Source organism: Scardinius erythrophthalmus (assembly GCF_964197995.2).
Source record: "Scardinius erythrophthalmus genome assembly, chromosome: 2".
NCBI classification, from domain to species: domain Eukaryota; kingdom Metazoa; phylum Chordata; class Actinopteri; order Cypriniformes; family Leuciscidae; genus Scardinius; species Scardinius erythrophthalmus.
Window position 1 is genome coordinate 43,211,103 of NC_138222.1, and position 13,726 is coordinate 43,224,828.

A 13,726-nucleotide genomic window follows, 5' to 3' on the forward strand; every position below is an offset into this window, starting at 1 on the left:
ACACCCACACTGCTCAACCTCAGAGTTCAAACATTTCATAAACAATAACTGAAATGATTTGCCTGAGCATGATAAATATTTGTTGTTGTGAAAAGAGGGCCCACAGGCTGGAGGGTGAAGGCTTGTGTGATGTAAAGCTAATGAGATGTTAATTGAGAGGCAGTGGCCTAGTTTCAGTCCAACCCATTTAAACTGTGATAGCCAAGAGCATGGGAACAGAGATGGGGTGAGAGGGAGTACTGGACGGCCCTCTGTAGGGCAGCGGACTCCCTGGGCAGTTTATCATCATTTTTTTTTCTTCTTCTGTTTTTCTGTCTTTCCTTTCTCCTAATTATGGGATACAGTGTTTGAAGTGCTGTAATGAGCATGAAGATCTCAGCTCACTCAATCATTTAAAAAAAAACAAAAGAGCTTCCCCAAACTCTCTCATTCACGCACAGCGTGTCCAGCAGACTAATGAACATTCCTAAAACAAGCTAAAAGAAAAGAAATGACACAGAAAATATCAACAAAGACGACCACAACCGCACAGAAGAAAACCTGGCTAGTTAATTTTGTAACCCCCTCCTCTTTATCTGTCTGGGCATCTCTCTTATTTTTCTCTCCTTCTCCCTCCGCCTCTTGTTCTCACTGCAACAGTCATTTAAATAATGTCGTAATTTTAAGCATCTGCTGTTTTAATGGGTCTTTTTGTGATTAAAGCAGCATGTGTAAATGAATAGAAAAAGAAAAAAAACTCAGGTGCCGAAGATGGAGAGAGTGAATCTCTTGTCTTCCAAACTTGAAAGAGCAGAGGTGGACAGCAGATTGTGAGGGGGTATAATGAGTGACAGAGCTTTCCCATCAGCCCTCTCACTGTGCATTTTACCCAGAGTCCTTTGTATTTGTCCATTAGTTGCCCTACGTAGACCTTTTTTGTCCAGATATGTATGTCTCGATGGGTTTAATTTTACAATATGTTTCAGGCCTAAAGGAATGGAAAATAAGCCCCCATAGCTCCCTTTTGAAGACATGGCACTACAATGATGTGTTAATTAGTTTGGGGATCGTGTTCTAACAAGACAAATATGTTTAACGTTTAGACAGTGTTTCAAAGTTCCAAATTCTTGGCCTGGTAACACAATTTGTGTGATTTTGACTCACACATTAGCACACACGCACCATTGAGCACTTTAAAGACAACTGGCATATTAGTGCTCATTATAACATGTTAAATAGATCACTGGTGGCAGCCTAATTTATAAGAGCCATGTGTGTGTATTACAGACACCTCCGAGTGTGTAGAATAAGTGAATGTGCATTTAGCTTTGTGTATCAGACTAAATAAAGGCTGTGGAATAAATAGTATTTTATTTAAATGAATACTCCTTCCAACAATGAAAATGTTGTCATTAATTGCTCACCCTCATGCTGTCCAGGGTGTATATGACTTTCTTTCTTTCTTCCTTTAGAAAAAAAAACATAGATTTGTAGAAAAATATCAATCTCTGTGAGTATGTGATGTAATGCAAGTGAAAGGCTTCCCAAATGTTGTTGCTCCACAAAGCACATAGCCATTGTGACCCATACATCTCCAGTGGATGAATCAATGTTCTGAAGTGAAATAATAGGTGTGTGTAAGAAAAATACTTATATATGTTAATAGGGGTGGGCGATATAGCCTCAAAATTATATCACGACATTTCAAGAATATTTGCGATAATTATATTTATGACGATATAGAAAAAAAATGTAGACCATTTTTTTATTACATTTATCTCACCTAAATGTTTGCTCACTCATTGTGTTTTTACAATTGGGTAATTTTGTTTTTTAAGAGTTTACACAACACAAGGAAGCTTGATTTCAATCTTTGAATTAAATTGAAAAAAGTAGCATATACAAAATAATAGATACAAATAAAGAGAAAAGTTTTTGGGTAGGTCTAACACTAGTATTCAGAAATGCTACAGAAACTGAATAAGGTAATCAAATGTAAAATAACACTGACAGTCCTGAGTCCTGACTAAATTCAATACATATGGTATTAATTCTGATTCCTTACAATGAAAGCTATCTTTTGTTGTTTTGACGACAAAATGACAGACACATATGGCTGCTGTCACTTGTGCCCGGATCCATTACTGTTTTCATTATAGCTACTGTCTGTCACACTGTAATACGCGTTTTATGCTTGTTTCAGACATAACCGACTGTTTATGAATATACTAACCATGACCGGAATTTTTACACAATTTTGCGTGTTTTTTCCCCGTTAAAGCGATATAATCCGCGAAAAAGAACTTTTGTTACTCGCGAGCTGTTTGTGAGAAGGCTTTACTGTATGCACGCAGAGTAACATCTCTCAGAGAGCGCGCGAGAGTACTGAATAGTTTAAAATCGCAAATGTTTAAACTGATAAGACTTAAAAAGAAGTGAAAATGATAAACTTTAGTTACGATGCAAGTGACAATAGACAATTCCGTCATGTCCTGACTGCTAAACACAAGAGTGTGGTATCGACGCTTGACTTGTGCAACCCATTTTGAGAGCGAGAGATAGAAGACGCGGCACCGCTTAACACTCGCTTGCTTGCTAGGGAACGTAATGTGCCATACGTCATTGCGTCCCTATATCAGTGATATCGCGATATGACACTTTTTTTATCATGTAAAAATGTATACTGGTATTATCGTGGACGGTATGATATGGCACGCACACCCCTATATGTTAACCATCTTTTCCAGTCAACTGCCATACGCACGTTCACAAGATGGTCAAGTTTTCTCTTGATGTAATTGTGAAGCTTTACATAAGCACGTAGCTCATGCTAGAAGTGATGGTCCTCATGAGCTTTGCAGCGTGCTTATGTCATGCTTCACAATGCGCTTGCTTTTACAACTCAACCTTCTCTAACCTTCTCATGAACTCGCATACCACATTTGGCTGAGGGTGAGTAAATGATGAGAGAATTTTCATATTTGGCTGGATTATCCATTTAAATTTCAAAGAAAGTGAACTTTATTTAAATAATGTCAGAAAACATCATAAAGCATGTCTACACATTTTAGCGTTTGCCAAACCAACTTGGCTTCTTGCCAAGATAAAGTTAATATGTTAATCACGTACAAATCAATTTATTTTACAAGGCAAGGACAATATAAACATACAGTAATCGTCATCAAAACAATAATAATCTTAATACACTGAAATGTATTTATTGCACAATTTTAGTATCACTTGATCCTCATAAACTCCAGTTTCATAAAATGGCTACTACACACGCATGTGTCTATGGTGTGCATAAACTGACATCCATCCATCAAACACTATTTATCATAGTTCTTCCACTTCATGGGATGAATCAATAAAAGTATGTTTAGGTCAGCAGCAGGAGCTGTAGAGGACCTCAGAGAGCTCTGCAGGAGACAAAGAGGAGATTGCTGGCCCAAATGAAAGAGAACGCTGTTATGATGTTAAGTGGAGAAATTGATTTCAGAAGTGCTGTGGAGCAGCTCAACATGATGCACAGGAGGACCGCAGGATGAAAAGATTTGAAAATATAAAGAAATAAGCATCAGTCTATTACAAGTTTAGTTGTAGTAGGATTCCTTCTTACACACTTCACCATAAAATAAATGTTTTGTAACATTTTGGCACCATAAAGTAACTAAGTGCTTTCTACACATATAGTCATGCTCTTTATTCCCCTGGTGTGTATTGTGACTGATTGTGAGGCACCAGGCTTTTATTCTTTACAATCTTGAATGAAATTGAAAGGTCATGTTTTTTTTTTTTTGTTTTTTTTTTTTTAGTGAAGAACAATTTTGGTTCTGTTCCTCATAAAAAGCTGTTACGTGTCTTCAGAGCACCTGGAATATAGTACAAAAGTCATATGAACTAATTTTATGGTATATGAAGGAAGGAAAATTGGGCAGGTTTGGCTCACTTTAGGGTACACTATTTCAGCACACCTGCAACAAATAAGTATATAATCTTGGAGATGCTCAAATAAGATGACCCCATTTTCTGAGAGGTAAAAATTCAACCATGTCCCCTTGAGCGTGGAAAAGAAAACGAAGGATGACTTTTAAAGTCATAGCACTTATTTACATGCGTGTTAACAAAGAGAAGTGTTACTCAAAGGCACCGTGTGGATCAGGTGTCTCTGTTTGTGTGTGTGCACGCTCCTGCAGGCATGGCTGTAAAGCTCCACATCTACATTTAAATGCCATCCGGGGGCTCTGTGCATGGAAAGTAATATTTCAATGTGACTATTTAAAGCCTGTTGAGGCGATGGCACTTTGCGCTGAAATAGCATCATATACCATATGCATTATTTATGGACGCTATCTTCATTATTGCGCTTTGCTCGGAGGGGAGGGGAAAGCAGTCTAATGGACCGCTACATGATAGTGATGTCACATAGCCCAGGGAGGTGGAGCTCGCTGTGTGTGTATGTAGTGAAATTAAAGGATGGTATGCAATAACACTTTATTACCGTTTTGTAAAAAAAAATGGAAATGTATGTTTGCTTATGTACATGGTTTGTGTGTGCTTGCGTGTCAAAAGAGAGAATCCATCATCTCCATCGCAGGTCTTTCATATCCATCACTGTGGAATGGAGCACCTTATCACATACTTGGATTTTTTTTTATAGCCCATATATTTGATGCATGAATCTGGTTCTGCCTTCAAAATCACACCAGTCTTCTCTTAGTGCCACTTTTCCTCCATTGCCTTCTCTAGTGTTATTCCATTCGACTATGGCACGCTCACTCTGACATGCAGAGCACTTCAATTGAGTAGGCCTACCCTGTCTGAAGGGTGCAGAGCATTACTGTCTATAGGAGGGTGTTACTCTAGGAACAGCCTACACTAGTATCTATGTGTCTGTATATGTGTACTGTATAGATAGCATGCATTTTTCAAGATTCTTTGATGAATAGAAAGCTCAAAAGAGCTGCATTTATTTGACTGAGCAATGTAATGCCTTGCTGATAAGTATATATTTCTTTCTAAATTTTACTGACCCCAAACTTTTGAATGGTAGTGTATATTATAGTAATGGAGAAATACAATTTTAGATTCTCTAAACAGGTATATCTAGAACAAAATATTCTCTATTGATGCTTTGTGAAAACAACTGAGGGGTTTAAATTTCCATGGAAAGTTTTAAATAAATTACCCTATCTTTCAAAATTGACTCGCCACCCAGGATCACTCGAATATAAACAGCAAAATGACTTCCTTGTAGTGACCAGTATGTAGTTACCTGTTCAACTAAATCACCATCAGCAGGGGGTCAGAGTTTTGATTTCCTGTCCGTTTCCACAGTGATTGTCATGGTGAAACCAACTGCATCCAAGCAGCAAGTTCCATCCAGTTAGGCTGTTAATGTGTGGATGGAGGGAAAGATCTCTCACTCTCTTTCTCTTTCATATTCCTCTTAGCCCTTTCAATTAATCTCTCTGTTTTTCTCACGCACACACACTCACGCTCCTTTTCTCAATTTCTCCCTCCTCTACCCCCATAATTAGATCTGGTTAATTTACACTGTGTGGCGCGCTGGGAAAGAGGCAAGCTGTAATAATGTGTGTGTGTGTGTGTGTGTGTGTGTGTGTGTGTGTGTGTGTGTGTGTGTGTGTGTGTGTGTGTGTGTGTGTGTGTGTGTGTGTGTGTGTGTGTGTGTGTGTGTGTGTGTGTGTGTGTGTGGAGTGGGTTATTATGAAGAGGGGTATAAAACGGCTCTGCTGGGACTGCCGACTCCAAACTGCTCCTACATCTCAGCTCGGGTGTGTCTGTGTATATCGGGTTGAGTATTGAGATTCATACTGGCACATTTTGTGTGTGTGTGTGTGTGTGTGTGTGTGTGTGTGTGTGTGTGTGTGTGTGTGTGTGTGTGTGTGTGTGTACACTCTCACCTGTATCTTTGCTTGTGCTCTGCACCAGAGTGATTAATCTTATGCTATAATAAGCTCAAGTCTGTTTATGTTTGTGTGTTTTTGTGAATAAATTTGTCTGTGTGTGGCAGGAGAGGTGGTCCTCTCCCAGTTCCAATTTTTATGTATGAGGGCAGAGGGCAGGGGCTCTTAAGGGGTTTCTCTGTGTGGGTGGGTGTGGTTTCTGCAAGCACATTGATTGTACTTGGCACCAACACTGGGATTTGTCGCTTTACTGAAATTCTGTCTTTTAGACATTTTTGGTCTTACTTTGAACTGTTCATCAGTCCAAGTTAACCCAAAGAAAAAATTTGGTCTTCATAATCAAAATATAATAATTTGCTCTGCGTCTGAAACAGTTTTCCTTTTTGGTTGATATCATCAAGCCCTCAACCACCTGTCCCAGACCCCGTCCATCTAGCTGCACTGCTCCATTCCAAGTTGGTGACATCATGAAAGCACTGATTGGCTAATAGCAGCACAAGAACACACACGGTTCCAAACTAGTTACCCTAGAGCTGTGATGTCAAAAGCAGTTGACTGGGGAAAAATCTGGTTCTTTTTTTATTGACTATAAAATATAGAGGCCTCTTCCAGTTGCAAAACAGTTAAAAGGAAAATAAGACTACATCTAAAAGGTATAGAATCTATAGTATAGAAGTATCTACATATATAGTATCTTACCATCTATATATAAAGAAAATATACAATACATTTTATAGACATATTTAAAAATAATATATATATATATAATTATTTTTTTTTGGTTTATTGCTTGCAAAACATTTTATTCTGTTAGGCTTCATGAAATATGTTTGGCTAACTGTGCCATGCTAACCAGCCAAATGTTGACCTATTGGTCCATTTGTATTAAGAGAACACACTTTTCACATCCAGTGAATTTTAGATACATAAATTTAACCATGCATAGTTTTCTCCAGTTCACATGAAAATACAGTATGTTGACTACAGGTGCACGCAGTATTTTTACCCATTTCCTCATGTATAGTAAACATAGAAATATGTTTAAATAGTACTTTGAATGATGTTTAAACACTCAATGAGACTCCAGTTATATCGGTAGCCTAATAAAAACAGTTCTAATGCTTTACTTTATTGGTCAAATACAGATTTAGATGTACTGCTCTTGTCAATATGTGAAAGTTGAAATTGGGAAGATGGCGTCTGAAAATGTATTCTGTCTGGATCACAGGGTGTATGTATGTTTTCACAGGGTTGACTGCCGGCCTCAGTTTGACCACTGAATGTTTGGTGGAGCCTGCAGGTCACCAGTGGTGATGGTTATTCTGCTTATGGTCTCATGAGTATATAACTGAGATAGTAACCTGCTCTGGACAGGGCTTTTTTTATTAGATACCAAACCCTGGTGCTCAGAGCGGTTGTGTTTTAATGACAGACGCTCCATGGCTACAGCTGGACCCTCTGTGGAACTCAGCGATCATCTTCAGTTGTAAAGGACAGAGCATTGGAGGGGGTCCAGCTAGTGCCGCCTCATATATTGCAGTTTCTTTGTCAGATGTACCATATACAGGTGTGTGACTGCGGAGAAGTCAGCCATCATAGAATCCATATTTATAGAAGAATGTTATATACTAAAATAAAAAAACAAGTATGAAAAAAGCTAAGATTGTAATACTTTGCTTGCTTTGTTGTAGCACCAGAACTGCTCGATGGTTGAGGCATTGAGGAATGTTTGTTTAAAATTTAATCGGCTTGCTGTGCATCTGTGGAGAAGAGAGGTCGGAGCATGTCAGGAAATGGCACATTTCTCATTAGGGCACAGCCCAGAAGCAGTGATGCTGAAACACTACTGATACACAAAGAGATGAAAACAAGGAGAGAGAGAGAGAGAGAGAGAGAGAGAGAGAGAGTCTCTGGGAGAACAGAAGGACGGGGAGGGAGGAGGAGTTCACAGAGCGATACAATATGCTCCAGTACCCCCACTGGTTCAGCCTCTATACTCTCATCCCTGACTGTTTGTGTTTACATGTGAAATTGAGTGATGTGCCAGTGCCAGTGCCAGAGAGAGGAAGGGTGCTGGGTCTGAAGCAACACAGGGGTGCTTGCTAATGAGAAGCTAAAAGCTCAAAGCAGAAGATCTGATGAAACCGAACTGAGGAAACACTGCACAATAGAAACAACCCAATCTGATGTCTCACATGCAAAACCGAAATGAATACTCATAACTCGCTTCAGGAATTTGTGCTTGTAGTTGGGGAATTTGTTCTGCAGTGTTCCTGTACTTGGTTGAGTACTGGGTTAGGTTGATTCCTAGGAGCAACACACTAATAATATACGCTGAGAAATCTGGCTAAAACCAACTTAAAGGTGCTTTATGCAAGTTTGGCCTTTATCGTGGTTGATGTTCAAGTTAATCACAAAGTTGTTTTTACCTTTATGCTCCTCTGTATGGAAGAATCTGATAGTTTGAGTTACCTGTGTTTGTGATCGAAAAATAACTCCTCCAAGTAGCTAGGTGGCATCTTTCGTCATAGTAACCTTCTTTTCTCTTTACCGACATGATGTAAACACATCAAGATGAATTATGCAAACATGAAATTTGCTACCAAATACATTCTGACCACTTAAAATACAAGTCACTATTCTAGGCTTACAGTAATGAATGGCAAGAACATGGTTTCTTGTATGTTCTCACTCAATTATTGATTTCAGTTAAAAAAATTATCATGAAATGAAAACTTACCCATCTATTTTTAAATGTATGTTATTTATCTGATTGTGAATTATTCATTCATATATGTTTCATTTTTACAAATTTGCTTGGACGGACGTCATAATTTTCTATTTAAAATAGCATTATTCGATCCTCCATACTTCTCTCTGGTGACATTCTGGACTTCTCTCATAACTTAGTCTGCTTAAACGCCATCCCTTTGTTATAAATCAGCTACAAGCTCTCATTTAGATCTGCTTCCATACAATCAACAACCAATGGACCAATAGAACGAAGTCCACACCCTTCATAATTTTCTTTTTTGATGATCTATTTCACTCGGATGTACGTCACAGTACAGAAGACATGATCTGTTGCTTCATCTGTTTCATCACGAGTTTAATCTGGTATGGTTGTTGCTTTTACATGGTTTAGGTGTTTTAGATGGTTGACCAGCTGGCTGGGACTGACTGATGTAATACACAAACTGGTGAAAGTGGTTAGGTTTGGTAGACCTCCTTGGGCCAGCAATAAACCATATTTCAAACACAAGTTTGACCAACTTAAATTGGCTTGATTTTCCAGCAGGGTTGTGGAAAAAGAGGAATTGCATTATGTTTCTTTATCTTTTTTTCAGTTAGATTGCGGTGTTATTTAAGTGGAATGAAATAGAAAGATTTGTTTTTGTGAAGCACACAATTTCCTCTCTGAAAAAAGCATGGCATTGACCTTGAAATGATGATATTTTAAAAAAGAGAGATGTCATAGACACTAAATAATAAATGAAATCTTTTAGACGTTTGTGGGAAAGTTGATTGAAGTCACAGTGGAGAGATAAAGCAAGAAAGAGAAATAGTAGAGACAGATAGATAGAGATTTATTCGATTTATGCCTTCCTTTCCGTGTCTCACATCTCCTGCAGAGGCAATCAATGAGAAATGTGTGAAAGCCTTGAAAAGATGCCTTTCTGAGAGCTCTTTTTCCCCCCTTCCTTCCCTGAGAATGCCCCCCCCCCCCCTTGCTTCTGCCTGCCTGCCTGCCTTTGACTCGCATGAAACAAAACGACCAGTTACAGAAGCACCACTGTGTGAGTTTAAGCCGCCAAACACCACCCGGAGATCCTTCTGAGCTCGATGATGCTAGATTAGCTGGAACAAGTATATCAGTGGGACACAAAAAGAACACAGAGGGGTAAGCGGGAGAGGACGCAGGAGGGGCCCGGCCCTCTTGTTATGCCAAGAGTGTTCCGAACGGTCCCGCTTGGTTCAAGTTAATTACGACCAACATTTAAATAAGAGCACTTGTCTTGAGGACGGTGGTTGGCTGCGGGAGAGACAGACCTCGTGCTAATTGTGTTTGTGTTTCCAGCTCCTCCCCTCATCTCCAGCCCTCTCTCAGTATGAGCTCCTGCGGGACACACTATGTGAACTGCAGCCCAATGAGGGGCTTTGGATAATTTCCCCCTCACACGGATCTGAAAGCGTCCAAATCCTGGTCATCATACTGTAACTGGTTGCTTCAGTCTTTTCTTCTCCTGCAGATGAATGGGCTTTTATTGAGTGGTGTCTGACTGCTGAAATAACTATTCTCTTTACACCTTTATGCTCTCTCTAAAATACTCACACACTTTATCTGGTACTCAGTGGCCATGGACAGATGCAGATGCCACCTTTAGTTTGATTTCATGTCTTTGAGCTATGAAAGTAAGACCCCAAAGCTGTGTTTCTTACACACAAACACAGAAAGTGTTAATGATTGGTTTTGTTGGTTACTTTTCCTAGGTTTTCTGTGCATGGGTCTGTATTATATGACGTTAAAGTGGATGCAGGAATTGAGTGGTCAGAGCGTGAAGGAGAATCTAAGTGACTTTTAGTTATTTTATTTTTAGACCTCAACATGCATCAATATTTATTACAAACATATATACAGACATACTGTATATACAGGAAACACTGGTAAAAAAAAGGCAAGATTAAAGGGGTTAAATCAAGGAATTTTACAGGAATGTAAAAATCTTATGTGACACATGGGATGCTGAGTATATACACCATTATTAAAAAGTTTGGGGTTGGCAAGATTTTTTTTATGTTTTTTTTTTAAAAGAAGTTTCTTATGCTCAGCAATTCTGGATTTATTAATATCAAAAGTACAGAAAATAGAGTAATACTGTGAAATATTACAATTTAAAATATTTTAATACATTTTGTTACATGAATAAACAACTTGCTGAACTTTTGCTGAACACCTAGTGTATTATCAAACTATTACACAAAACCAATCTATTTAACTTGTTGAAGAAATCGGTATGGATATTTCTGTTGTATACTTAAACACACACTAAACAGGAATATGCAAAGTATTTCATAGTGTTGTCATTCTTACTGCAGCTTCAGTTCATCATTGTAGTTCTGAATTTGTGACTGCAGATCAGAGCACAGCAGATCACACTTAAGTTGTTGATTTCCTGGACCTGCACTTTGTGTATTCTATCACTCTATTTTTAAAGAAGTTTAGGAAGAAAAAAGGTCCAGTATGATGTGGTGGGACATTTTACAGATTCAGAACCTGTCACTTTGTCCTACTTCATCACTTTGAGAAACTGTGAATGTTTCCGTATTGTTCTTGCACTGTCTCCATTGTTTAAATGGTGGTATTTTAAATTGCAGGTATGTGAATGGCCTTCTTTGTGTACAAGGGTTAAAGCAATCTCTCTGTCTCTTTTGTCCTCAGCAATGGCAGATTTTCATGTGCAGCCACGTTCTGTGCGTGCAGAGCTGGGAGGTGTTGGACGATTTCAGTGCCAAATCCATGGCTTGCCTGAGCCGGTCATCAGCTGGGAAAGAGACGGGCGGCCCGTGGATACCTCTGATGACAGGTAGCGTCGTAAATACACACAATATTACACATAAAGACATTTGAAGGGATGTGCCCAGTGTTGCTGGAACATATACATGTCTCCCTCTCACTGTGGGCTGGTCTATGTCTGTCTCTTTGCAGATATACTCTGTTGCCCACGGGTGTTCTGCAGATAACAGGAGTACGCCCTGAGGATGGCGGGGTGTTCTGCTGTGTTGCCCACAACAGTGCTGGAGTCAAACACAGTGCAGGAGCGCAGCTCACAGTCTCAGGTCTGCTTAGAAATTCTTCTCTGCTTTCTTGAGTCTTTCCACATCATTTTCTTTTTGTAACTTGCTTTACCTTTCTCTTCCTGAAGGCTCCCAGTCATCTGTTTACAAAGAACCCATGATCCTAGTGGGCCCTGAAAACCTCACCCTCACAGTTCACCAGACTGCCATCTTGGAGTGTGTTGCCACGGGTTACCCACGTCCAATCGTTTCGTGGAGTAGACTTGGTAAGACTTGTTTAAGTTGCTCTCTAAATTGCCTTGAGTGCTTATCAGAGCAAAACCCACCTCCGCTCCAGTCGGAATGCTGCAAAGAGCTTTAATATGCTCTCCACTGCACACTGGCTATAAAATACCCATTACCCAATCAACTGAAAAAGAGAAAAGGGAAAAATCTCCTCCACCTAGCTAATGCAACATAATGGAGGACGAAGATCAGAGAAAATGTGTCAATCTACAGTATGTATGGAAAGATTCCTTTTAAAAAGGGGTCATATCCTAAATTATTTATCATCTTATTTTTCTCCTTAAAGTTCACTTAGTTAAGGTGTCTTGCACCAAAAATGTCTTAATTTATTTGGAATTAAAGGAGTAGTTCACTAAAAATTAATATTGGCATCATTTACTCCCCCTCATGCCGTTTCAAACCTGTATGACTTTTTCTTCTGTGAAACATAAAATATATTTTTTTCCGTCCATTGATGTTGTTTTGGACCCCATAGACATTAAAAATGTTCAGAATTCATTATTTTAAGTCATACAGGTGTGGAACAATGTGAGGGGGAGTGAATGATGACCGAATTTTCATTTTTAAAATGTGACTTGAGCACAAAATCATCATATTAGAATGATTTCTGAAGGATCATGTGACACTGAAGACTGGAGTAATGGCTGATGAAAATTCAGCTTTGCCATCACAGCACAGGAATAAATTGCATTTTAAAAATATATTAAACATCAAACCCTTTTAGTTCCAAAGATCCAGAACATACAGTTTTTGATGATATGGCCCTATTAAAATAAACTGGCTGCTGTATTAAAGCCATTAACACTTCAATCTACTGGAGCCAAATGGTTTGGAATAGTAAAAGAAATACTCTTCCATCCTTCTCTCTAAGAGATGGATATTATAGATCGAACTTTCTGATACTGTACAGTGAGATTGGTTTCTGTGTTTAAAATAGCTCATTTATTTTTAAGCGTGCTTAGAGTTCTGAAGCCACAAACTTGAAATGGTTTCAGACGTTTTTGGTCATTGAACGCTCTTTGCCACATCTGTCTGTCTTATCTTACTTGGGATTAATGAAGAAATGTCTCTCATCTATACTTCTAAAGTGGTGTTGTAGGGTGATTAATGTCGTTTTATGTTGGAATGTGTCTGTATTTATGCAAGTGTGTGCGTGTCCCTCTTGCATACATTTGGATCTACAGATTTGTCTTCTGGATCTAATTTTTGAGCCCTGTGCAATTTGCTCTTTGCATTTAAATTAGCATTTTAAACTATACCTATATATTTTGAGGTGAATGTAACCTACTTCGAATTATTCTCTGACCCACACCAACTGCTCTCTCTCAAGCAAGATTTCACAGCGACTCCCACACTTGTATAATAATCCGTCTCTGAACTCTTTCTCGCTCTCCCAGCTATTATCTTATGTGATTCTCCCATTAAGAATGTAAATGATGGTGTCTTCCTGTAACGGCTGTTAATCAGATTGTGGATATTACCTTCTGCAGTGTTGCTGGAATTAACTGCTAACAATGGGATTTTGCTGGATTAGATTACAGCGAGAGCAAATCAAGGCTAAGCTCAGTAATGAATGTGATACGTCTCCTACAGTTAGTGATTAATGCCATTCTGCATTTACGTCATCTTATTTAGAAGCCAGTGAGTTTAGTTCACGCTAATACACACAACCAAGCATGCATGCTTGCTGATTCATACCTACCAGAAAGCGCACACATTTGTTATGGGGAGAAAGGTCT

The 13,726-nt window shown here is 38.9% G+C and overlaps 1 protein-coding gene across 1 annotated transcript in view; it reads left to right on the forward strand.

Moving 5' to 3' along the window:
- The window catches only part of igdcc3 (immunoglobulin superfamily, DCC subclass, member 3), a 66,429-nt gene that overhangs the window by 35,455 nt on the left and 17,248 nt on the right, over window positions 1-13,726 (forward strand). Inside the window, exons 3-5 of the mRNA XM_081358899.1 lie at window positions 11,347-11,491; window positions 11,614-11,744; window positions 11,831-11,968. Coding sequence (XP_081215025.1) covers window positions 11,347-11,491; window positions 11,614-11,744; window positions 11,831-11,968 — 414 coding nt within the window. The remainder of the gene's footprint in view (window positions 1-11,346; window positions 11,492-11,613; window positions 11,745-11,830; window positions 11,969-13,726) is intronic.